At 39.4% G+C, this 25,377-nt stretch overlaps 8 protein-coding genes across 8 annotated transcripts; 5 read left to right on the forward strand and 3 right to left on the reverse strand.

The window, feature by feature from the left end:
- Window positions 1-840: 840 nt before the first annotated feature.
- On the forward strand, window positions 841-2,121 carry PHYBLDRAFT_157840 (hypothetical protein; the record flags this gene model as incomplete). Its single annotated transcript, XM_018433689.1, has 6 exons — window positions 841-867; window positions 953-1,129; window positions 1,248-1,625; window positions 1,697-1,757; window positions 1,823-1,860; window positions 2,066-2,121. Coding segments are annotated over exons 1-3 (421 nt in total), but the record flags the coding sequence as incomplete, so codon positions are not given.
- Window positions 2,122-3,238: 1,117 nt separating this feature from the next.
- Window positions 3,239-3,684, reverse strand: PHYBLDRAFT_179993 (hypothetical protein; the record flags this gene model as incomplete). Its single annotated transcript, XM_018438247.1, has 2 exons — window positions 3,239-3,476; window positions 3,543-3,684. 2 exons carry the CDS (start codon window positions 3,682-3,684, stop codon window positions 3,364-3,366), a joined length of 255 nt encoding a protein of 84 aa, XP_018295828.1. The 3' UTR covers window positions 3,239-3,363.
- A 2,254-nt stretch (window positions 3,685-5,938) lies between these two features.
- PHYBLDRAFT_141649 (hypothetical protein) lies at window positions 5,939-6,437 on the reverse strand (the record flags this gene model as incomplete). The annotated part of the gene is made up of 2 exons (XM_018430636.1): window positions 5,939-6,129; window positions 6,281-6,437. 2 exons carry the CDS (start codon window positions 6,435-6,437, stop codon window positions 5,939-5,941), a joined length of 348 nt encoding a protein of 115 aa, XP_018295829.1.
- A 189-nt stretch (window positions 6,438-6,626) lies between these two features.
- On the forward strand, window positions 6,627-7,720 carry PHYBLDRAFT_36600 (hypothetical protein). Its single transcript, XM_018440079.1, has 4 exons — window positions 6,627-6,650; window positions 6,823-6,849; window positions 6,953-7,386; window positions 7,579-7,720. Coding segments are annotated over exons 1-4 (465 nt in total). The 5' UTR covers window positions 6,627-6,647; the 3' UTR covers window positions 7,580-7,720.
- A 1,850-nt stretch (window positions 7,721-9,570) lies between these two features.
- On the forward strand, window positions 9,571-13,437 carry PHYBLDRAFT_141652 (hypothetical protein; the record flags this gene model as incomplete). Its single annotated transcript, XM_018430637.1, has 7 exons — window positions 9,571-9,864; window positions 9,958-10,242; window positions 10,350-11,991; window positions 12,786-12,944; window positions 13,013-13,084; window positions 13,199-13,242; window positions 13,342-13,437. 7 exons carry the CDS (start codon window positions 9,571-9,573, stop codon window positions 13,435-13,437), a joined length of 2,592 nt encoding a protein of 863 aa, XP_018295831.1.
- A 753-nt stretch (window positions 13,438-14,190) lies between these two features.
- PHYBLDRAFT_141653 (hypothetical protein) lies at window positions 14,191-15,806 on the reverse strand (the record flags this gene model as incomplete). The annotated part of the gene is made up of 9 exons (XM_018430638.1): window positions 14,191-14,494; window positions 14,556-14,605; window positions 14,749-14,816; window positions 14,880-15,040; window positions 15,100-15,113; window positions 15,252-15,364; window positions 15,442-15,475; window positions 15,551-15,699; window positions 15,779-15,806. 9 exons carry the CDS (start codon window positions 15,804-15,806, stop codon window positions 14,191-14,193), a joined length of 921 nt encoding a protein of 306 aa, XP_018295832.1.
- A 2,012-nt stretch (window positions 15,807-17,818) lies between these two features.
- Window positions 17,819-18,549, forward strand: PHYBLDRAFT_60915 (hypothetical protein; the record flags this gene model as incomplete). The annotated part of the gene is made up of 4 exons (XM_018440718.1): window positions 17,819-17,943; window positions 18,055-18,080; window positions 18,145-18,185; window positions 18,433-18,549. 4 exons carry the CDS (start codon window positions 17,819-17,821, stop codon window positions 18,547-18,549), a joined length of 309 nt encoding a protein of 102 aa, XP_018295833.1.
- Window positions 18,550-19,129: 580 nt separating this feature from the next.
- PHYBLDRAFT_108310 (hypothetical protein) lies at window positions 19,130-20,756 on the forward strand (the record flags this gene model as incomplete). Its single annotated transcript, XM_018428039.1, has 5 exons — window positions 19,130-19,365; window positions 19,470-19,496; window positions 19,608-19,678; window positions 19,825-20,294; window positions 20,403-20,756. Coding segments are annotated over 5 exons (1,158 nt in total), but the record flags the coding sequence as incomplete, so codon positions are not given.
- Between the last annotated feature and the right edge of the window lie 4,621 nt (window positions 20,757-25,377).

The following is a 25,377-nucleotide window of genomic DNA, read 5'->3' on the forward strand; positions in this document are numbered from 1 at the left end:
GAATTCACCAAGCAAACGTACCATTTCACAGTCATTTCTCCTGCGAGGAAAGATGGATGTCCAAATTTGGTGATTGTTTTGAGCATAGCCACAAGCATTATACTCCAAAAACAAATATACTGATTCTCTCAATATGCCATTAAAGTTTATCTCTTTGTGTAAAATATCATTATTCTGCCTGTCTCAATCTGTGCGTACTTTTATTTAGAAAACAAAACAAAACAAAACAAAAAGATTCATCATGGAAGAGTGAAATGCCAATAAGATCAATGTTAATGAGTAACTTTTTTTTTCCCAGTCATCAAAGTCTCGAGTTCATTTTATTATCTTTTCTCTCTTTCTTGTAAACCGTGCCCTATGAATAGTGAGTTCATCAGTTCAAACATGTTTATGTAGTCTCATTGTTTTGCTATTTTATCTATTTTAAAGTACACTCTAGAGCTGTGATAGTGCCTCTAGAGAATCCTGCCCAGGCAGCACTTTCTGTTGATCGTTATATAAGCCCAAAAGGACTTCAGGTCTTGGAAGAAGTGAGTGTTTTTATTTGATTGTTATGATGATTGCTTATTGTATTACTATTAGGAATTGAACAGTTTGAACCAATTAAGAGCCAAACGTCGTATTCTCACAACCCAGATTTCTTGTCCCATTATTCCAACCTCGACATATGTACCGTCACAAACTGTACAGAGAGAAAGCCAATGTGATGGAAAGACACCTCAGTTATCTACCCAACCCCAATATGGGAAGAACGCCCAAGCTGTGGCTACAATAGTTGACGATTTCAAGCCATTAGCAAAGAAGGATTCCTTCCCAAAAACTGCGCCTCTAACAATACCTGCGAATATGGCTTGTATAAGTACAGAGGTAAAGGGCAAGAGCAATATTCAGGGCGTAATTTATCAAATTTTATTATTAGTATTTTTTGGCTTACTTACGGTTAATATTATAGACTGAAAATGTCACCGTTGAATCTGTTGTAACAGAAAACGATACGCATCTCAACAAACCTCAAGATGATGCCCCACGATTAATAAAAGATTATAAAACTGAATGCCAGACAGACTACTTTTCTGTAAAGTCAAAAACAGACAAATTAAATGCCCAAGCCAGCATGAGCAGTGGAAAGGTAAGGGATACTTTGCTAATATATTATATTATTTGTAAGAAAAGAAAAACAAAAGGACATCTTTTTTCTCTCTCAGTATAAATATTTTAATGCATAAATTTCTTATTATCATAATTAGAAAGGTACCCCTTTTATTCAGTTGCATCAGCGCTATTCCAGGTCATACCAAGAAAATTGCACCAGTCTATCTCCAAAAACTGGGCGTACTCTTATGGCCAAGGTCAAGTCTTTTGAGAAATCAAATAATATTTCCAAATGTGTTGATGAACAAAAAGAAAAGCCTTCTCCTCCTGTACGCCGTTTTTCAGAAAATGTTATCCAAAGCCAATACAGCCTATTAGCTAGCAAGCTAGAAAATGTTGATAGTGGTTTAAAAGCACCTTGCTCTCCTAGACTAAATAGTAGTGTGAAAGATAAAATATATACCCGATTTGATTACGAGCCAAAGGCAAAGGAGCTGGCCAACAATTTAAACATCCGTACCAAAGGAAAAGTGGTAAGAAAGCAGTAAAAGTAGTGCAATAACTAAATATAATTTTATATTTGTACTGATTTTTATCAATATAGCTGTCTGCTATATCAGTCATCGAGAATTCTCAGAAAATATCCCCTGTATCGAGTTTAGATGGTAAGAGAATTAAAACCATTATTACTTTTTAGTATACAAAATATTCACAAGATGAAAATATTTAGAGTCAATTAAAACGAATGAACGATTCTCGAACTTGAAAGGTAAAAACAGTGCACCATATATTGCACAATACTATGTTTTTATTATTTAAGATTACATTGAATTAACAAAAAATATTATGTTTCTTTTATTTCTCAATTAATATGGAACATTTACAAAGAAGTAAGTTCAAAAGTTTTTCTTTTATTTAATATTCCATCCTCATTCAATTCATAAAAACTAAATTGCAGTTTTTTTGTATGCAGGAAGTTGAATTGAACCAAGATGTTATACCAAGACACGATGTTCCAGTATCGGTCGTAAATAGCTCTGAAAGCACCGCTGAAAAACTAGAGACGCAAGCAGAAAAACCTCATTTACTCGCCAAAGACATTGCCACAAGTGACTGTATCCCGGTATCTTTTGCCATCAACTGTTCTGAAGATAAGACATCTGAAAAATCAGAGGCACAATCAGAACACTTATATTCACCCTACCACACTTCACCTCCGATCTCTCCTCCAAGAACTCCCAGTTTAACGAGTGAAAAGAGCCATGGATCTCTTGAGCGTAAATCAACTTATCTACCCTTACTCTCTCCTCGATTATCTCAAGACAACCCACCCCTTGACACATTCATGTTAGATACCCTTTTTCCTAGTGCTGGTTGCGGAAAGGGTCAACGAAGAGTCTCATTTTCTCCTATTGTTACTACCATCCCTCAATTGACTTCGGGGACAGACTCTGCTTTCAGTAGTGTGAGTAGCGGAAAGAGTATAGAAAATGTAGTTGCTTGCACAACCACTGGAAAGAATAATGAAGATCGACACTCTGTTGAAACTACACGCTCATTCTGGAAAGCATTTTCTACTGAAATGACTTTGGAAAAGGAAACTACTTCCAAGACACAAAAAGTAAGTAAAAAGTAAATTGTAATGTATAGTTTGGCTTTTTTAGTAATAAAACTAAAAACTGTATTTTTTTTATAGTTTATTCCCGGGATTCAAAAGCCTGTAACATTTCAACAGGTTTTTCAACAGCTTGCTCAAATCCCTTCTAAAGCAGCTGCTAAAGAAATAACAACTAAAGAACACAAAAGCAAAATGAACCTCTGGAAGCGTTATCGAAGTGGGGCTGACAAAGGCAGCACACAAAATGAACCACAGCAGGTCAATTTAATGCCCCAACCTCAAGTCAAAATGCCTTCATTGGTACATGTAAGTTTCTTGACACTTTTCTTTCAATTAAGTTGCTTTTCGCTCCTTTTGTACTACAGGTGGATGTCTATATTCTAATCTTACTTGTTAGCGTACCAAAACAAGACCAAAGAAACCCTCTAGCTTCCGCAAGAACCATCGCTTCCATGTGTCCGGCGTGGCAATGCCAGTAGCCGCAGCTCGGCCAGATTGGAGAGAGAAAATAAAGGAAAGCTAATGCCTAGTTTCATTATATGTACATTTCTTATAGGACATACATATATACGTTTTACTTTTTATTTTATTTTTCTTATAAACAAAAGGGATAGAAGGATGTGATTTCTGGATGTTTCTTCTTTCTTTATGTGTTACTTCTCGGTATTCTTATGCTCATTGGTAACATCCTTGACTCCGGGAAGAGTAGAAGGAAGTGGAACATCGCTAAAATCATCTTGCTTTACGGCCATCATAGAGTAGGCGTCTAATAAATACAAGAATAAAGTTAAAATGAAAATAATGGTATCATACCAAGGTCAAAGAGACTTACAGACACTCCCGGTAAAAGTCAAGAGACCAACAAGAGTAAGGACATTGCGCACCTGGAATGGTTTGCGAGTACGCTCGAGGGCAGGCGAGAAACCATAACCTTTGGACTGGGTGTAGAGTTTCTCTCGATTAGGGGTTGTCATTACTTAATGTGTCTTTGATGTCGACTTTCTGATGCGGCAGGAACTCAATACCCCGTCCCTAGTAAGATTGATATCCTAGCTTTGGTGGCTTAGCCAAGTCCATTTTGCTTTACATAGCAATCCGTTTAAGTACGCGCGTAAAACTTGCGCAACTGAATTTAAAGGAAAAAGACGAAGTCAAAGAAGATACAAGCGAATCCTAATGGCATTCACTTTCGGCGCATCAACAGCAACCCCTGCTAATCTTGGGGGTCAACCTGCCACATCTCAGCCAGTCGGTGGAGGTGGATTTACCTTTGGAGCTTCTGCACCTGCGCCTGCTGCTACATCTAGTGCATTTAACTTTGGTGCACCCACTGCATCAGCAGCACCCGCTGCTGGAGGATTTTCATTTGGTGCACCTGCTGCCAGTACCGCACCAATATCCGGAGGATTTTCATTTGGTGCTCCCGCAGCATCAAATGCACCTTCTACTGGAGGATTTACGTTTGGTGCACCTGCTGCTAGTGCTGCACCTGCAACTGGAGGATTCTCATTCAGTGCACCAGCTACATCATCAGCACCAAATGCCGGAGTATTCTCATTTGGCGCACCAGCAACATCAACGGCTCCAACCACTGGATTTGGAATGGGAACAGGAGGCTTGTTCGGCCAAACAAAACCAGCTACTGGCTTTGGATTCAGCAATACAACAGGAGGTTTGTTTGGAGCCACGACAGCTGCAAACGCTCAAGCAAATCGAGATCAACAAATATGGCAACTTTTGGTTCAAGCTGATGAGGCATCACGAAAAGAGCAGTCTGAGAGTTTGCTGTCAACCGAAGGACTTTATCGACCTGAAAACATCTGGCAGAGTCTTGCCTTGCTTCGGTCATGGTGGGATCCACAGTCTCCATTCTGTCGCTTTAAATATTATTTTTACAACAAAGTATCTCCACAAGAAGTTCATCTTTATCAAAGGCCTGCCAATCAAGATCCTCGGGCATGGGCTGCCGCTCAAAAAGCCAATCCAGATCCCACATGGTAAACATTTGTTGGCTCACATCGAGAAGAGAGAGAGAGAGGGAGAGGGAGAGAAATTTGAGAAAGACAGAGAGATCTGATATGTAGTATGATACAGTATGGTCCCAACTCTTGCCGTTGGTTTAGAGGATTTGAAAAAGCGCATTGAAGAACAAGACAAGACAAATGAAGCACATTATCAAAGGCTATCGGTAGGTTTTAGTGTGTGCTTATATATTTAAGCATAAAAAGGTTGGCATGGAAACTCAAAGCTTTGAGCAAACAGGAAGTCGATGAAAAGATTAAGAAGATGGAGCAAAAGATTCTGATGGATATTGCGACCAAGTTAGCCGATAGTAAAAAACGACACAAGGAAATTACACAACGTGTAATAAAGGTAAAAAGAAAAAGAGCAATGTTATAAATTATCTTCGAATTGTATTAACTTGGATTTTTGTCATTCTTTTACTTTATTGAAACAAATAGTTCCTCAAATTTGCCCAAGTACTTCGCCACAAGGGTCTCTCTCTTACTCCTGATGAAGATGCAATGCGTACACATTATGAACATATCCAATATGAGTTGCAAAACTCTGAACAATTCCATGGCAAGCTGAGCCAGTTGTGGGCTCAATTGCAGTTGATTAAAGAGTCTGGTCGCAAGTACGGTAAAGTTGACGGTGTGGATGCATGGGATACAGTGAAAGAAAGTGACATGCAGGCTATTACAAAGGTAAGCAGGCAAGATATTTTATGTAGGTAGGTATTTATTGTGATTTATCTTCTTTTTTTTGCTTTATTATATTATATATATATTTAATGCATATAGTTCTTGGAAGAACAACATCATGGAATTGAGTATACCATTGAGACCCTTCAAAAGGACATTAAAGAGGTCTCCAAACTCGAACATCCAACCCGCCGACTTTAATTATATATATATTTTTTAAGCAGAAATCCATACAGAAACCCCCCTCCAACGTTCTCTAGCTTCTACACATAAACACACTCACACACACATGCAAATACAAACACATAATTTGGATAAATTGAGGATTTACCTTTCTATATATTAAACAGCTAAAGAGTATATATATATATATATATATTTCTCTTTCATTCTCTATTTCTCTCCTTTTCCTTTTCTTTTCCAAATGTCTACAAGTTTTAATATGAAAAAATAAATAGAAGATACAACCAACGTACATATATATATACACAAAAAATATATGCAAATTGCCATATATGCACGCTTATTTGCCCAATCGCTTTCTCAGTGCTCTAGTTCTCTTGAGCAACTTCTTGTGCTTATGCTTGTTCATCTTCAAGCGTCTCTTTCTCAGAACACTGGTGAGTTCAAAAGTCTCCACTACGGGTGCAGGGGGAGGTGAAAAGGGGCGAAGGCGGGAGAGTTGTTCGGACAAAAGAGACATTTTTGGTACAGCTATAAATACATATGTATATATATATATATATGTGCGCATGTATATGTATATATATTGTTGTTGTTGTTTTATGTTTTGGGACGCGTTGAGTAATTAAATATGCAAAACAAGTAAAATAAAATAATAATAAAAAGTGATATTCAAACTTACAGGTACCCAAAGGTAAAAAGCCAAAAGAGGCGGTGTTAACGGTGCTTGAGGTAGAGGCCAGGCGGGTGGCAATGACATTGCCAATGGGTCTTTGGAAAGGAGTGGTCAGCCCACCCATGGCGAGAGATGCCGCTCTGGATGCAAAACGGGCAAGCATGACAGGTATCGTAGAAGTCAGTCTAGACAGGGAGGGGGGGTAGTAGTAAGAAATGGCTAAACAAGTTGGAGTGACTTGTCAAGCCACTGGAAAGTCCGAGTGTGACTTTTGCCAGTCCGGCGGTCGGCCACACACCCCGCAGAGGGCTCCTTTTGCAGACAGTAGCGCCTTCCCAGACCTGACTTCTCTCCCTTTTCCATTGTGATCATCATGGTGAGTGAAGGAGAGAGAGAGAGAAATGAAAACATGATGCTTGCTGGTGGATACATAGATTGATGATGGATCATAAGGATGGATGGATTCACAAACGTCCATAGATTCGATATGAAGACTATTCATATACAATAGATTCTTACAATTGCATTTTTCTTTATTAATATTTTAGTCGCTCGTCGTCCCCGAGAGGAACCAAGTAAGTTTCTTTTTTTTTGAAATTTGCAGAAGCTTTAGATATATAAAAAAAAACCCTCGACTTCGCGCTAAACTGTAGCTCTACTTTTTTTTGTACTCTTTAGTTCCAGCACATCATCCGTCTCCTCAACACTAACGTTGATGGTAAGAACAAGATCGTCACCGCTTTGACCTCCGTCCGTGGTGTAGGTCGTCGTTTTGCCAACATCGCCTGCAAGAAGGCCGATGTGGATCTCAACAAGAGAGCCGGTGAGCTTTCCAACGAAGAGTTGGAGCGCATCGTCACCATTCTCCAGAACCCTGCTCAGTACAAGATCCCCAACTGGTTCCTCAACAGACAGAAGGATATTGTCGATGGCAAGAACTCCCAGGTCATCTCTAACGTCTTGGATACCAAGCTCCGTGATGATCTCGAGCGTCTGAAGAAGATCCGCGCCCATCGTGGTCTCCGTCACTACTGGGGTCTCCGCGTCCGCGGTCAGCACACCAAGACCACTGGTCGTCGTGGCAGAACCGTCGGTGTCTCCAAGAAGAAGTAGTAAGTATAATATGTATTCCTCGTGTTAAGATTTTGCTTTTGTATTTGGTGATGATCTATAGCAAAAACAACCTTATCTACATTGTCTGAAGATAATGAAGTCAACTTTTGTTTCTGAAAATACAAGCAATATCTACTATTTGCTTTGGTTATATATATATCATGTGAATTAACACTTTCGTTTTTTTGCAGAATTTATTTTTCGACGTCGACTTGTTCGTTTATCCAATGGTATTGCTTTTGCTGCCTGGACAACTTGTATCATTGTAGCCTCCCCTTTTTTCATAATAAAAAATACATGGCAGCTCATTCACATTGGCTTTTTTTTCGCATATATACATGTGTGTGTGTGTATTAATATACGTAATTGTATACTTATTTGGTCGAATGCATTGACCTGAATATATTATAATGAGCTATTAAAAACAATTAAGGTGTCCTTTTTCTTTAAATTTTTCCTGGAGTGATTGAAAACTCGTTAGTCGGGTGTGACTGTATTTTGAGAATAGGGTTTCCTCGAAGACTTGCAGAATCTTTAAATTCTTAAATATAAAGATACTTTATGTGACTGTACAAGATACTTGCACTTGTTTACGATGGATGGACCTACGATCCGAGACTACATTGGTAAAATCCTATAGTTGCTAAAAAAAATTAAATGCAAAGAGAAGAAGAAAAAGAAAAAGAAAAACGTTTTACTTAAACTGTGGGTTCTGTTTAGAGGCACGAAAGAAGAATGGAATGACATGGTAAGCATAATAAATTAGCTGGTTTGTGTAGATCTTTTTTTTTCTTGACCTTGTCCACCCCTTGCCCAGGGAAGACTTTCGTAAATTAAAAGAAGAGAAAGAAGGACCGGGAGTTTCAGATGCTGCGATGGCAAAGTATCGGCAACAACTTGATGATGAACGTGAATCAAAGCTTTCAGCTGGAAGAAAACGTGCACGTCAATCGGATAAAAAGAAGAAGAAGTCTTCATCAAAACACAAAAAGAAGCATCATCGCAGTAAAAGTGATGAAGAAGAAGTGTTGAGTGAAGAAGAGAGAGAATCCAAGGTAAATAACTATATGCGATATTAAGCGTGTAAAGAATAATATTATTATTATTATCAAAATAACTGACAATATACTATTAATATTAACCAAATTTTAGCATCATCACCACCATCACCATCGATCTTCCAGAAGACGTAGTCGCTCACCTAGACGTAGTCGTTCACCAAGACGCAATCGCTCACCAAGACGCAGTCGCTCACCAAGACGCAGTCTCTCACCAAGACACAGCCGCTCACCAAGACGTGCTCGTTCTCCTAGACGCAGCCCTTCGCCAAGACGTAGTCCTTCACCAAGACGCAGTGTTTCACCTAGACACAGTCGTTCGCCTAGACGCAGTCTCTCGCCTAGACGCAGTCCCTCGCCAGAACACCATGAAAGGACACGAGAGAATCGTCGATTTTCATCACCTCACGTAAATATTTAATTATTTGAAATTTAAAGCATTGCTATACTAGATATCAAACTCACTCTTAAACCATTTATACTACAGAGTTCGGTAGAGAGAGACACCGAACAGACTTCTATTTAATTGCAATAGGAAAGAATAGATTCATATACACACAAAGAAAGAAAATGGCAACAATGATTCAAAGAAGATGTTTATTTTTAGTCAATTAAAATAAGTAAGAGAAATAAAACAAAACAAAAACAAAACCCAATATATTTATATATAGTATATAAATCTCTTCTTTAACAACAGCTTATATCTTAAGACCATTGTGTAAATTGAAAGCATGAACTTGATGCCTTTATTAAGTCTATCGGGGGTAGTTGGATAAACTAGACTCCCTTTTCCTCCATTTTTTTATGTGCACATTTTACCGGATCATCTCGGTAGCCATTTTACCGCTTCTCTGCACGCGCAGTGGATTACGTGTGTTATTAAATAAATAAATAAAAAAGAGATATTGTAATGAACTTGTAATGAGCATCCGGATCACTTTTTTTTTAATTTGCTTTACTATTTATCAATCCTCCTCAAATGGCAAACTCAAAGTAAGCGTCATTATCGACCTCAGATTAAATAAAAAGTCTAAACTTTTTACATTCCAAAACATGCTAATCTACAATCATTTTCCAAGACATCTTGTACAATGCGTGACTCGGGTTTTGAGCTTAAAGAAACCCATGTTGGGATGTACTTGTGTCCGCAATATGTTTGCTGGACTGAGTACATTATTAAGAGCAGCCGGTAGTTGCGTGGAATGGGACGACCCAACAGTCCAAAACCTCTGTCGTGGACTTGCCGGGTACTATGTAGTGATTCTATCGATTATATTACTAGCAGATGGCTACCTTTTCCTGGTCTTTCTGGGAATCGGCTTTATATGGGGTACAATCTCCAAGAACAATAGCAACCCACCAACATCTCACATAACCGATGCATCGGAGTATCATGTAGAACATCTTGCTGTGGATGAAGTAAGCATAATTAGAATGGAATTTATTTCACAAAAGTAATTAACCTTCCTTTTTTTTCTTCCTTTTTTTGCCATGCTATTCTTCTTTGGTTAGCCATTGTCTGAGGCTGCATTCGTTAACGAGTACAAAACTCTGGAACTTTTCTACCCTCCTCTTACGAATGCATGCACGCAGTTAATTGAATATTTCCTGGAGGAGTTCGTAGTAAGCTGGTGGAAACCCCTCAATGAACATGGCAGCCCAGATTTTCTGGATAGTATACGGGCACGTCTCAATGGATCTGTATCCCGCCTGGAAAAGATGTTAATAAAACAGAAGCGCAATGATTTAGTCATGGCAACGGTATTTGGAGTAGCCAATACACTTATTATCCACATGGTAAGTGAATAAAGATGTGTATGTGTATGTGTTTTTTCTCTCTTTCTCTCTTACACTGGTAATGCTTGGTTTTTATATATAAAACTTCCACTCTCTGGAAACTATAGAGAGAGTGTAAAGCTTACGAAGTTGCAGATGTACCTTTGGATATCTATGTTGAAGAACACCCCCAGTCTCCTTTTGCTCAGCTATTATCAAGGGCTGAGCAGCAAAATCAGATGCGAGCACTCAGCTCCACTATTCTTCGCCGCATGTTACCCAAGACAGATACCGATTCGGGTGTGGTTATGCGCCTCTTGAGAGAGTTGCTTGCGACGCACCTCTTTGGGAATATTTTACATGCGTGTAGCGATCCTGATTTTATAAACAGTTGGATAGTACACTACCTTGCCAAAGACCAGCCCATGGTTGCTACTGAAGACAATACTGATACAGAAGGAGATATATTCAGAGATGTAGTTGAAAAGGCGACTGAGCATGTAATTGCCTCGCAGGCTGCAGATATTGAACCTTCGATTTCTTCCAACATTTCAATTAACACCAATGTGGAAAAGATGATACCAAGACAACTCGTGTATGCTCATGGAACGATCAATTTCAGTGTGATGGACAACTCGCCCGATCAGGGTGACCGGATTGATAAAGAAACCCTGAGTTTTATTATCCAGATTGAACGGCCAGCGATGGAAGAGACGTCTGTATCCGAGGGTGGAGGGTATGTTATTACCCGTACTTATCCAGACTTCGAGGTGTTTCATGCGATCCTTCTGGCAAATAATCCCAAGCGTGTGGCTCGGCTTGGACTGCGTCTCCCATTGGACCGTGCACGTTCCTGGCTAAAGCGAGGGAACCAAGCCTCTGCAGCGGGACCAGTTGATTCGCAGTCCATTGGAGATTCGCTTGAACGGTACCTTCAGCTGGTTGTGGCAGATGATGAGCTTGGGTGTGAGCCTGCTATTGTTGGCTTTTTGGCCAAAGAGAGAGGTGATTCAGAAAGCTCTTTTGCGGATTCGTACGGTGGCAGCAGTAACAATAGCGGTGAAGATTCGGTGGTCAATTCCCCCACAATATCTGTTTCATCGCCCAGCCAACTCAGTGTCAGTCGGGCGATTTCTCGGTTCACTTCCACAAGGTCCAAGCGCAAGATGGGACAGGAAAGCCCGACGCAAGGACCATTAATTCCGAGTGCGACTGTGGAAGAAGAAGTAGTGGCTCCGGTTGTATCGATAGTTCCGACGGGAATAGAAAAAAAGGCCGAGGGGGAGACGCTGTCTCCTGATGATGTTGAGTTATTGATTGAGACGACATTTGCGTTAGTGGTAGAGATGTTTGATTTGACGACGACGAACAACAAGGCTTGGATGCGACGGTCTCTACTGAATCTGATACGTGAAATTGTCCGCCGACTATACACCGAGTTAGTGGCCGAGCAATACAACGACTATATTCAAACCCTGCTGTCGCCGGATGCACTAACACAACAGGTGACAGACCTTGTTCAACGTTTCTGGCCAGATGGACGATGGAGCCCTGGTGGTGCAAGCCGGACAGATGGAGAGATAGAGGCTACAAGACGCCAGGCGCGTACTTTACTTATACAGGATGCTATTCCTAATGCTCTCCGTCAGTTGATTGGTGACCAGAATTGTAGTTTGTCGATGGAACGCGTGTGGCAAAGATTACAAGATCCAGCTCTTAATCGTGTTGTTATTCTTCAGTTGCTCGAGCGTACGCTTAAGCCGATCTTTGGTTAGACAAGAAAAGAAGAGGAAAGACTTTGTGTTGTACATATAATCTAACCATAAAAGTGACATTCGTGTGATGAACGGACGATCGGGAGGGTTCACCACACAAGACTCAACCCAACCAAACCATACCGCACCGCACCGCACCCCAATATACAGGATTTTAACTTCGTTTTCGGACTTTTTTTTAAAAAAAAATTGACTTTCTCTATTATTTATTGGATGAATTCATTTTTAATTTCAGATTTATTCCACTTCCAATTTTGGACCAATTTGTAACATTTTTGGACATACGCATTTCTGATATCAAACGATTCAATTCTTGATCTGGAAATTTTATTGGGCACACTACATCCAAAGCACCCCTTTCATAGAAGATGTTGTTCTGCAACATTCTATATCTCTCAACCACTTAATCATATATTAAGTATTACATCACAGTATATCCTATCTTCCCGCACCCTTTATATAACATGAATTGGTCCCACCATTCCGCGATGTGTGACCGTATGTAAAACATTTTTATGATAAATAAATAATAAAAAAAAAACACAATCCTATGTTACCTGATGTAAAAAACGAGTAATTACTACTTTTAACTGGGAAAAAAACCAAACAGAATGGAATCCGTGCAAAAGAATTATACAACATAGAGGATGTTTACTATGGTAATCCTGAAGGGCATACTTGAGAGAGAAAATCGTGGTTAAAGTGTTTCTTGGTAGATGGTTTAACTGATTCTGCCTTGGATTACTTACCCAACTGTCAAAAACCTTTGAAAAGTTTAAATCACAATAGATGCTCGTAAGTCTCCCACCACCAGAGCGAAGCTTTTACAGAGTATGGTAACCCAACTTGAATTAACGGTCACTTACAAGCAGAGTGCACGCTCCCCCTCTAGTCACTTGTATTTTCCATTACTCGAACGAGATTCAAAAAGCACTGACAACACTCAAGGTAAAGTAAAAAAGGAACACCACATTTTAACTAGACTAAAAATAATGTAATTATTCTTATTTTTTTAGAAGCTCCATCTTTGTATGTTATGGACCACTTCCTCTTTCTTATTATGGATTACCACAATGCTAAGCTTGAACGTTGGCTGATGTTTTTTTTTTCCGCAGGTTTGCTGCTGATTTCAGTTTGTGATTATTTGCCAAAATACCAACAAACCTTGAAAACCTTACAAAACAAAAAAGCCTAAATCATAGAGTACGCAAGGAAGTCTCCTTCTTCTGAAGATCAAAGAACAAGAGTAAGACTGCTCAAACTTATAATCAATAATTTGCGTTGGGATTTTATTGATAAATTCCAAATTCTTGCCTTTCGAAATACCATAAGTCAAATCAAATAGACCTATCGGTTTTGCCTAACAATAGATGATTCTACAACTAATGAAAAGGAATCAAGTGATCATCGCTTTTTCAATCGTCTTCAGCACTATAACTAAATCAGCTGTATCTAATCCGTAGAACAAAAAAACTTGTGGCATCGTTTTTGTGGGAAGGCAATAACATGTTGGAAATCTTTTCTCGGGGTTACTCTTTTTTCTCCTCCAAACTTTCCGGCTTGGCTATTCTGCAACGAAACAAAAATAAGGTTATTCTTTATAGTGATTTATGAAATGGAAATATCAAAAGGCTTGGAAATTTGTATGTTTTTTTATGTTGATTACAACGTAGAAAACGTCAAGAAGTATGAAGAAGTTATTAATAACTTAGGTAATGTTGAGATTTGTTACAACATCGATCCAAAACAACATGTTATAGTCACATTATCAAGTATTCATGAAAGCCGTTATCTATACTATTTGTATCCAACCAACATCCAGCTTACTGGATAATTGACATAAATTTTGAAACTATTATACCAACATTTACAATAAAAACACGTTATTTATTTCAATCGTTGCACTGGTTTGGGTCTACAATCAAATTTTTCAAGTAGTTTTACATCATACAGCAGCGTATTTGAATCATAAATGATTACTTCATTAGAAACAGTAAAATGTTTCTATAGCTACTTTTTTTGATTTAGGGGTTTTGGTCAAGTAACTCTTTTACTTGATGTGATCTGGATGATAACCCAGCAAAATCAAGAGACACCAAGCAGACATTGTGTTTTACGGATTGCAAATACTTGAACATTTATGTATTAAGCTGACGGAATATTGTAAGTAAATCTGCAAGACTATTCTGTACTATCAATATTTGCCTTGCGTATTCCCATCAATATTATCTAATTCATCATAAATTTTGTGGCTTTTACGATCTCGTTCTTGGAATGGTGTTGATGAACGTGAGCAAGTAGAGACATAAACGTGTGTTTCCAGGGAACGAAAACGCAAATTGTTGATCGTGGAGTTAAGAAGTCTCACTCTTGTTTCTTGATCTTCTGGGGAAGGAGACTTTCTTGCGTAACCAATTATTTCAATTTCTTCATTTTGTAATTTTTTAAAGTTTGTTGATAATTGGGCAAATATTCGCATATTGAGGTCAACATGGAATCTACAAAAAAATATTAGCCAACGTTCAAGCTTAGCAGTAGTGTTATATTACCACAATATACGTCTTCCATAACATAAAACTCTCTTCTGCGATTTGGGCTATTCTTTTCTTCTTTAGTCTTTAAAAATGAGGCCTTATTCGTAGAACACCAACGAGCAAATGAAAGCAATGTTTTGTTCTCAAACAATCTGGAAAATTCTTTTACTGTTTGAAGTATTTCTTGAGTTGAAACAAGTTTTTTTTTTTTGAAAAACCTCCCTATTTCCTTGATCTTCGATGCAGTAAACATTATTGACGAATTGAACTACTTGTGCCTCGGTTTCTTAAAAGATTGGTTAGTGTTGATATCACAATTACTTTCTTTTTTTTAAAAAAAAAAACTTACGAAGCTCAAGTATTTTCCTCTTTTGTCCTGCTTCTTCGACTGGAACGACGTCCAGGTATTTACGATATGTTAACTGATCACCCAGTATTCGTTGTTGAGTAACAAGTACAGGTTGATTGGGTGTTACATTGTAACAAATTTCACATCTTGCTTCTTTAGGTCTTTTTTTTTTTGCAAATTTCTATGTTTTCTGGAGTAAATTCCATATAGTAGAACATACAGAGAGCCATGTCTCTAGTAATAGTATTCATATTGTTAAAGAATAATTAAAGACGGTTGAAAGACGGTTCACTGTAAAACTTTACTTAAATAATTAAGATTTTAGTAGTATAATATTGAGATATTAGGGAGGTTTGTGCAATTTTGTTTTACCAATCTCTTTTCCAATGTACTGATATGGACAGAAATGTCTTGCCAATTTTCTGGAGTTTCATTTTGGGAAGCCTTACGGACAGCCTGGCAGGACAGCCTGGACAGTGTGTACCCTAAGTTTAGGGGGGGGGGGGGGGGTATTTCTTGGTGAGGGGCGACATTTTTATTCTACCGGACTACAAATCGTGACCTTTTTGCTGGTATGGAATAAGTCTATCTGGTTCCTAAGAATACATAATATTCCTATAAAGACTTTTTTGTGCTTTTCAAAAAAAAAGAGGCGGGTGGGGGTTACTTACCAGCTGGTGCTGTCGAACTCTGGGAATATGTAGATAAAAGAAAGACAAAGACATGATACGCGTAAACAGGTCAATAAATAGTAAGATATCAAACAAGATTGCGTCAAAATCTAATGACAACAACTCCTTATAGTCCTTTGCATAACTGGCTACCGATATAGTGTATTTGCGATTAATTATTATTTCTTTGTTGTCAAGTCTATATTTAAGACTGTTAATTCAATATACAGAATTTGTTTTTCGTATGAGACAGCATTTTATTATTAAATTGTTCAAATACAGGCTGTGGCTCTTAAAATAATGAAAGTTAGGTGCCTGGCGAGAGATTAATGAATACAAAGTGTAGGGGCAAAGTAGTAAGAGCATCTGCGGCAGTAGCATTTCCATTAGCATTAATTTAAGTGCTCATAAGCCACATCTGAGGTTTAAATCAGTAAAAATATTGAGGGTAAAATATCAGTAGCATAATAAAAAGAAGCATTTAGATAATTATACTATCTGGTATAGTCTTCTTCACTAGTAAAATTCATTATTATTAGATATTTTTCTTTTATATTTAATATAAAAAATACAAGTTAAATGTTCTCGAGACTATCAGCTTTGTAGTGAGCATAATTTTTGCGAGATTTTGTAAGTGCTGCTATATACTATTATTCGATTTAAAGAAAAAAATAACAAAGAAAAACGATTTAAATGCTCGGCAAGTTTTTAAAATGAGCATCTATTTCCATGCTCAAGGTCATAAAAATCACGGAGCATGTAAATACATGCTGTCGGAAATGCTACTGCTGCGGACGATTTTTTTGAAAAGCATTTACAAAAAGCACTTAAATCGGGAAAAACTAAATTTAAATGCTACTGCTGCAGATGCTATAAAACTAATGCGTACAATGAATATATTGTATTTTTTGAGGACACATCATTTTGCCCTGAAGGATTAGATAAAGACGCCGGTCTCCGGACATGTAGTCAGAATTGATTAGTCCGGTTAGATAGAAATATCGTAGCCCACCAGGAAACGTGGTTACCGCAAGATTGCTGCAAAGTCTAACCCTGAACCAAAAAATAATAATACGTATAGCCATTAAACTCCTTATTATGAGTGGTGCCGCATACTTTTAGGCTGGACAGGCTGTCCGTAATGTTTCCCTAAAATAAAAATTAGGGGCTTCTCAAGTACCCGCCAAGGTCCTAAAAGTTGGCGAGTGCTTGAGAAGGCCCTTACAAATTAGTCTGAAATTAAGAATGAATTCGTCCAATAAAAAATAGAGAAAGCCCAATTTTTTTTTTTGAAAAAGTCCGAAAACAAAGTTAAAATCCTGTAATATAATACAATCAGAGCCAGACCAAAAAGAAAACACACCACTCCAGCACAACATCATTACAGTATCAGACTATCAGATTATCAGACAAGAGAGTCTAGGAGGCTAAAATAAAAAATAAAAAAATAAAGTGAACAAGAAATATTATTTGAAGTCTCTTCTTCTTCTTCTTCTTCTCTTAGCTGTGTGTGTGTGTGTATCTAAAAGAAGAAAGGCAGTACCTTTGCTTTGTTCCAATAGAGTCCATTAACTGACTCTAATCAAGTAGAACCAAGAAGAATAAATGTATTATTATTATTGTTATTTTTATTTTTTGGAAAAGAAGATGTGTGACTGTTTGGCTTTTAAGTAAAATGTATGTAACACATGTGTTCTTTAAGGTCTTCTTTGGGAACAGACAAGGTTCTAGAGTGTAAAGATGTTGAAGATTATTGGAGTAAACTTAATTTTGGATTGTTAAACTGATAAAAATATCCAGATTTATTCTTTAATAATGTATAGACGGAACGAATGCGCTTAATACATAGTTGCTTTAAGCTGATGAGGTTGTACTTTGGACAAGACTTTAATAGAAAAGAAAAAAATAGAATATCCGTATTTCTATATTATCATTATTAAAACGAATTTTAGATGCTTAGTTCAATAATAAGCTTGGCTTGATTTAGGAAACCCAAAATGGAGTAAGAGGAATACAAGAAAATTATATGAGCTGAAATCACGCAATGATTTATTTATTTATTGTTGTTGTTGTTGTTGTTGTTGTTGCTATGATATATATATTATGAAAATGCTTAAATAACTATCTTGCATATCCTTCGGCTGTTTCACTAAAATAATCATCTATACATGATCTTTTGACTGATGTTTTATAGATGAATCTTCATAAGCATAAACCCATTTTTTTACATGGATATCTTATTAATGTACATGTGTGTGTTTGTGTGTAATGGCACTAGTTTTTGTCAGTGTTATTTATCGGATTTTCTTCAAAGCAACCCTAATTATTCTTGTGTCCTTGTGTTTTTGTGCTTCTGTTCAGAGCACCAATGCTTTCTGGCTGTGGGCTTTAAGGTCTATAATTTACATCGTGCAGATCGATATTTTCTTATTAGAAAAATGAGCTTGTTTCTGATGTCCGGATAAAGTACTATTTTTATTTTTATTTTTTATTTCTTTTGGTAGCGGCAATAATTCCGGTGTCCGGCTAGGTATACATCTTGCTATGGTCCCTGAATACAGAATAAATTGTGTTATATAAATATATTAATGCAGCACCAGGCCCTCTTATTTTAATTCTTAATGAAGAACACCATGTAGACACCATACTTACTTCGTCCTACTCCAAGACGGGACATCTTCCGATCTTAAAATTTATCCTTCTCTTATAAATATATTCCTTGCTTAGTTCAATAGTCATTTATACTCTTTTAAATACAATTAATTGTTTAATTAATTATTTTATTATTTAATTAATTACCACAATACACGCATATATCTTATAATTTTACTTGATATTATTTTTATAAAATATTTACATTTAATTTATATATATTTATTTAGCTAGCAATTTTTTTTTTGAGAATTAGGGTGGCCGGATCTTCCTTCCGGACGGGTGCAAGGCTGTATAGTATGACAGATTATGTGGGTCTAGGTGATTGTGACAGGTCTGATGGGTAGGACAAACCTGATGTTTTTTTTTTTTTTTTTTTTTTGGTCCGGCTGGATCTGTAACAATGGGACGAGTCTTTAATTTTATATATAGAATATATATTAAAAAAAAAAGTGCTATATGTGTGCGTGTGTGTCTGTGGGCAGGCTAGATAGTGGTCCTTACACCCTTAGGCTTATACATTGGCTTCATGAGGAAGCCGTGCGTCATATATCTTTGCTCAGGTCTCCTGAAACGCTTCACTCGGCTATTCCGTTCATCTTCTTTTAAACGGCGATCATTACCCACGCACACAAGCTTTCTCTTATCCAACCCCCCCTTTCTCCTTTTCTATTTTATATACAAGGTTTATAGACGTCAGTTATTTAATAGTCTCTTGCCTATAAATCAACTTGCTCCCTCTCTTTCGCTTCCATTTCCTCTTTTGTTTCTTCTTGTTTTATATATAATCTGTACATAAGCTTTTTTTTTCTAATAAAGAAATACTAAAAATCATAAAAATCATAATCACTAATGTCCTCTACTGCCGTGAGGTAAATATTTTACCTAATAGTTACTTTGAGTATCAGTATCTAAATATCATTCGTTATGTTTTGTTTTGTTTTGTTTCAATTTTATAGAGTGGCCCTGCGTATCAGGCCTTTGACCCAAAAAGAACACCTCTCGAATTGCACCGAATGTATTGTAGTATCGCCGGACCAACCAGAGATCCGGATCGGAAATGATCACATGTTCACCTACGATTATGTGTTCGATAATCACTCTGAACAAGCAAATGTTTATTTGAAAAGCGTCCAGCCTCTAGTAGAGAAATATGTAGACGGGTAAGGGATAAAGAAGAGGCCAAGAAGTAAAAGGAAACTTGTTAATAACCAATATTCTTTCTTTCTTTCTTTATCTATTTTACTATCGTCTGCTATCCTTTTAGATTCAATGCAACTATTCTCGCCTATGGGTAAATATAACAAAGCTTTATTTTATATTTTATATTTTATATTTTTTTTTGCTATCCTCACCAAAAGAAGAAAACAACCAAGGGCAATATCTTATCTAACAGCAAATACAGTCAAACAGGCTCAGGGAAAACCTTTAGTATGGGCACTGCTCTTGACGAACATACGACACCACAAAACCTCGGTAATATATTATTTATTTATTTATTTATTAATATTTTATTTTATTTTATTTTATTTTATTTTATTTACAGAAATCTATTTTCAGAATTTTTAATATCTACCTTCACCATATTCTCCCTCATCTAACACACTCCACTCTTCTTCCAGGAATCGTTCCACGTTTCATTGACGATCTGTTCAGTCGTTTGGCCGATAAGCAGCAGCAGTCGCCAGATTTCAGCTCTACTGTCCTTGTTTCTTTTCTAGAACTCTACAACGAAGATTTTGTTGACCTACTCAACGCCCAGACATTTCACCAGTCTCGGAAACGCACACCTTCTGCTGTAAGCGAAGTATCGATCCGAGAAGATGTTCATGGCAATCTCTATTGGAGTGGTGTCCGGGAAGAAGTCTGCACCAATCCTGACCAATTACTCGAACATCTCACCAAAGGGTCTTTGTGTCGCACTACTGGTTCAACAGACATGAACTCTGTGTCATCTAGATCACACGCCATATTCTCGGTTATCCTTAAACAGCAAATTCCAGAAGAAGAACCAACCGGTGCTTCTGGGCAACGTTCAACACGTACTATTGTCAGCAAATTCCATTTTGTCGATCTGGCTGGTTCAGAAAGGGTAAAGCCGACCCGATCCTATTTCTTTTCTTTTTACTCTTTCTTTCCCCCACACTATATCATTATCTCACGCTTGTCATTTTTTTTTTTTTTTTTGGTGTAGCTCAAGCGAACAAATGCACAAGGTGATCGTGCTCGAGAAGGAATTGCCATCAATGCAGGTCTTCTTGCTTTAGGAAATGTCATTAGTGCCCTTGGCGACGAGTCACGGAAATCAACTCACATCCCTTATCGCGATTCTAAACTCACTCGACTTCTTCAAGACAGTCTGGGCGGTAACTCACAAACCCTAATGATGGCTTGTGTGTCTCCATCGGATTCCAATTTCATGGAAACACTGAGTACACTCAAGTATGCAAACCGTGCGAGGAACATTAAGAACCGGGTCAGTCAGAACCAGGAGTTCGCCGGTGCTTCTGTCGAGGTCAGCAAACTGCGGGCGCAGATTGCTAAACTTAAACAAGAGGTCACCGCCCTCAGAGCATCTAATCCCTTACACTCCACTCTCCTGACCGCCATAAGCACCGAAGGCGACGTGCGTGGTTTGCGCGATGAAGTCAATCGGCTACGGAGCCGTGTCCAAGAAGTCTCCGATGAACTGTGCCAAACAACAACCGAACGAGACACCCTGCTGCTCGAGCGGGAGCTAACTACCATGCCACCCAATGAGATGCAGGCTCTTTTGGACAAACTTAATGAGCCGTCCAACGATATCTTATCACCAGACTACACCCACAAGTCCAACGACCCGTCCCAGACAGCAGCACCCTCAAGGTCTCCTCCCACTATACCTCTTATCGGACAGTATCAAAAGACCATTCAGGATCTACGTAATGAACTTGCCGATACTCGAGAACGTCTTGCATTTGTGGAATCGGCCAGGGCACCAATGATGCAAGCTCTGGCATTGGCAGGCCGAATGACACCTGTAATTCAACTCAGCCAGAGTGTCCGCCGTACACCTGCTCCTACTCCGACACCCCAAATGTCACAACGTCGTCGTACAGTCGTTAGCAGCCGCAGACGGCGCAACGGAGGAAGCACAACAACCCGTAACATTGCGTTCAGACCAGTGCCCGTGCGCCACTCAGACGTACCTATGCCCCCTCAACAGGCATCAAAGCTGATGAAAGAAAGCGAGAGTGAAGACATTGAAGAATGGCTCAATAAGATCATTGGCACCTTTCATTTCTCAGCATCATCCGATCCACGAACTGACGCTCGATCGACAATCGATAAGGCCAGACTCGACATTCAAAAGGGTCAGAAAATGTTGGAACAAGTCATTGTAAGTAAAGAATATACATTTTTCTATATAGAGAGAATATAATATGTTGCTCAAATTCGTTTATTATTTCTTATATATATTTTTTATATACTATAAAAAAAATAGACTCCTAAAGATATCAAGCCAGTTCAGCCAATACAAGTAGCACCATTGGCGGCCACTCAACCATTAACTACACAATTGGCCGCACCTATGCCACCAAGTGCTTTGGCAGATGTTAGGAACAACCCGTCACCCATGTGCGATCTGATGGCCGATAATGAGCTGTTCGAAAGACTAGAGAACGAAGATAGCATGATCGGCTTTGAACTCGAAAATGGAATGAGTCCACTTGAGAAAATGGTGAGATATCACTTATGTTATTTTACTATCATGTGTTGATTTGGTTCAAGTTTACTAAATATCTCAAAGCAAGAAACATTGGAATGGCAGGCTAATCTGGCGGACTCACAGGACCAACAGCTCAAGGAGAGGCAAGAGATTCAGCAACAACAACAATATCAACTGCACATGCAGCAGCACCAGCAGGCCATGACCCGTGCTCAGGGTTACATGCATTCACGCATGTCTTCATGGGACACCAGCTTCAGTGTCGATTCAGATATGGTCAACTATGGAAATGCTGAGGGCAATGGCAACAATGAAAGTCAAAGTGGTCTTAACAATCAACTTTACCGCATGGTGAATCAGATCCAATCCGATATCCGAATCAAAGAAGACCTGGTGGCTCAGCTCGAGAAAAGTGAGGCTGAATACGAGTATTTGCGTCGAAAGTTCGAGCAGAAATTTTACTCCCTGCGGGAAGAATTGATTCAAATCAAGCGTGAGCGGGATCAAGCCTTGCGCCAGCCAATCAACACAAACAATAACGGACAGACAAAAGAGTCCCCGGTATTGAGCCTTGAGAGACAACAACAGCTAGAGGATGTACGAGCTGCATATGAAAAGAAGACCCAAAAGCTCAAGGTCGAATATGAAAACCTGAAAAGAAAGTTTGCCCAGACAACAACAACAATTCAAGAAGTTCGCAACAAAAACGAAAGTGCATTACGGACGCTAAAGGCTCATGTTGAAGCTCTCAAGGTTGAAAAGAAGAGGATGATTCAACGCATGAAGGAAGATGCCGAGCGCAACAAAGAGCAGACCGGTGCCCACGACCGTGAGGTACAACAGTTGCGTCGTAAGCAGGCTAGAGATGCAGATGCCAAACGTCAGCTAGAGCGAGAGAACCAGAAGATGCAAAGTGTTCTCAAGAAACGTGCGGACGAGGCATTGATGACCAACGACAAACTCAGCCAGCTTGTACAGATCCTCAAAAAAGCTGTACGTGAAGGTGGTGTTTTGGACGAGAGGCTGCTCACAAAGTGTGCCAAGCTCCTGAACATAAGCAGTGCCATGATTGCCTCTTCCACCGGTCGCTTGTCGCAACATCGCCGTACTCGCAAATCTGCTCCTCGTCTTCCATTGGAAGTCCGATCGGCTAAGAAAAAAGATCTTCTGGACCGTGCCTTGTTCCAGTTTATCCAAAGTAAACAGTCTGTAATGGAGATGCACCAGCTTATGTCTAAGCGCAACGAGTTAGCAGAAGAGCGCGCTAAGATTATGGCTGACCAGAACCAGCCTGGGTCTACTTCAATGGAGGGAATGCAACAATTCATGGAAGAACGCCTTGAGACGATTATGGCCGAAATTTCATATTTGAATGCCCGCATACACACCCTTCAAAATGATGCAGCATACGAAATCATGCAAGCGGAAGCCGATGAAGAAGATATGGTCCATGTAGATGAGAACGAGATAGATGCCTGTGAAGAGGACCAGAGCAATACTGCAACCCGCCAGGAGAAACGAGTCACATTTGCTGACGAAGTTATGGGATTAGTAACAGCAAAAACCAACAACAACGGGGTGCGTTTCATAGAAGAACCCGCGGATGATGGGTGGCTTGACGTTGATGCTCTAGAAGAGCGCTACAGTCTACCTGTTAGTGCAGATCCGGAAGCCGCACACGATATGGCAGTACGCCTACTACATTCCCTTGATGCTGAGGAATCTGAGCGAATGATGGAATGTCTGATTGACGATGTTGTGGCCCTTCGTATGGGTGAGTACAGTCGCCAGATGACAGTTCAGCAATTGGAAAAGACAGTCCAAGACCTGAGACGTGCCTTGGTTGTGATGAAAAAGACAGCCAACAAGACGACAAAGGAGTGCGAGAAAAAGATCAAGAAGCTTCAGAACACTGCTACAGGCAGTCGCCAATCTTCATTTAGCTTTGCCTCTTCCCGTGTGAGTGCGTATGCCAGTGATGACCTTAATGATGATGACTCTGGAATTGATCTTGGAGTTGAAGACGCATACCCTCCACCTGATACCATCTTTGATCGGATCTACAACCAAGGTATTCGAGGTAACCTTATGTCGCCTACTGCTTGGGGAGAATACAACACAAGAGCAGAATCACCTAGTGCGACTACATTTGATGCGATGATGATGAAGCCGACTCACAGCACGCAACATCCAACAGACCAAAGACCATCTCCTCCTGCCTCCAACGTGTCTGGCAGTCAGTCACTCGGCGTAATGGCCCCTATTAAGCCCTCCCACTCTCCTCTGGCTAGACGCCGGGATTCAATGAATTCTCCTGAGCGCTTTTTGCAGCTTATGCAAACAACTCTTGTAGCAACTACAGAGCAGCAGTCCCAAGCCAGTCAGCGTGTAGAGTCCCGCCCGGGGCCTTGCATAATGCGCCAAACAGATTTCGTCCGTTATCAAGTCGATCGAGACTCATCGACATCTTCCATTAAGAGTCGACACGTTCGTCGATCATCTGTTCAATCTGACACCATTTCATGGTCATCATTTGGTTCGAGCGGTAATGGTGGAGGGGGGGCTGTCGGTGGCATAGGTCAAGCACCGATTATGACGACAGCTACTGTTTCAAGTCCAAAGGCACCCTTCCCCCCAGCACCTCTAGCGCGTTCAAGTCTTATCAACCGCCGGAGGGCTAATTCTTGCCAACAGTTGCCATCGCTTCAGCGACAGCTATCGTTGAGGGAACTTAGCTTAGGTAATGCAGCAGGGGTCAATGGGACTGTGGTGGGACGTACAATGGCCGCGAATAACGGTGGAGGAAGCTTGGACTATCTGACCAATAGTGGAGGGTGTCATCAGCCGTCACCTCTTCAGCAACAGTTTGGAGTTGGTAGGGACTCACCAGTCTACCCTCCTCTAGATTCGCCAGTGTACACGGCACCTAGCACACCACGACCTGGTTCCTCATTATTCTCTGGGCCAGCAGTAACTGGAGGCAACATGGGTCATGCACGCCGCTCTAGTGCCGGTGTTCCTTTCCATCAGCAACCGATACAGGAAGCAATGGCAGATCGGTCATTTGAACTCAGGCGAGCAGAGACGCCTTCAGTTTTCGACCGCCTTGCGTCTGGGCATACTCGCGCATCTCGAGCGAAGAGATCCCCATCCTCTGCGTCTTTCCATAGACACTCTGCCGGTAGCTATGAAGAGCTTCATCGACGTTCGGAACTAGACCAACTTGCAGACATGTCATGATTGACCGGAATTTTGTAGTATATCATTTTTATTTATTATTTTTTGTGTTAATTTTTTGTACCCTTGGCTAACATTTCACACTTGACAAAAGCTTTAAAAAAAAATCAAAAGCTCAAACTTTGTACCTGCTATTATTCATTTTTTTTAATTAAAAAGTTATTATTTAAACGACAACATTTGTATTTGATATCTTCGATTTTAACGTGGCAAAGGATTGTTTATTTGA

The sequence above is a fragment of the Phycomyces blakesleeanus genome (assembly GCF_001638985.1).
Source record: "Phycomyces blakesleeanus NRRL 1555(-) unplaced genomic scaffold PHYBLscaffold_4, whole genome shotgun sequence".
NCBI lineage: Eukaryota > Fungi > Mucoromycota > Mucoromycetes > Mucorales > Phycomycetaceae > Phycomyces > Phycomyces blakesleeanus.

Coding starts and splice junctions, on each gene's coding strand:
- PHYBLDRAFT_36600 (XM_018440079.1), top strand. Junction 6,850..6,952: donor TCGTCCCCGAGAGGAACCAA/GTAAGTTTCTTT, acceptor TGTACTCTTTAG/TTCCAGCACATCATCCGTCT.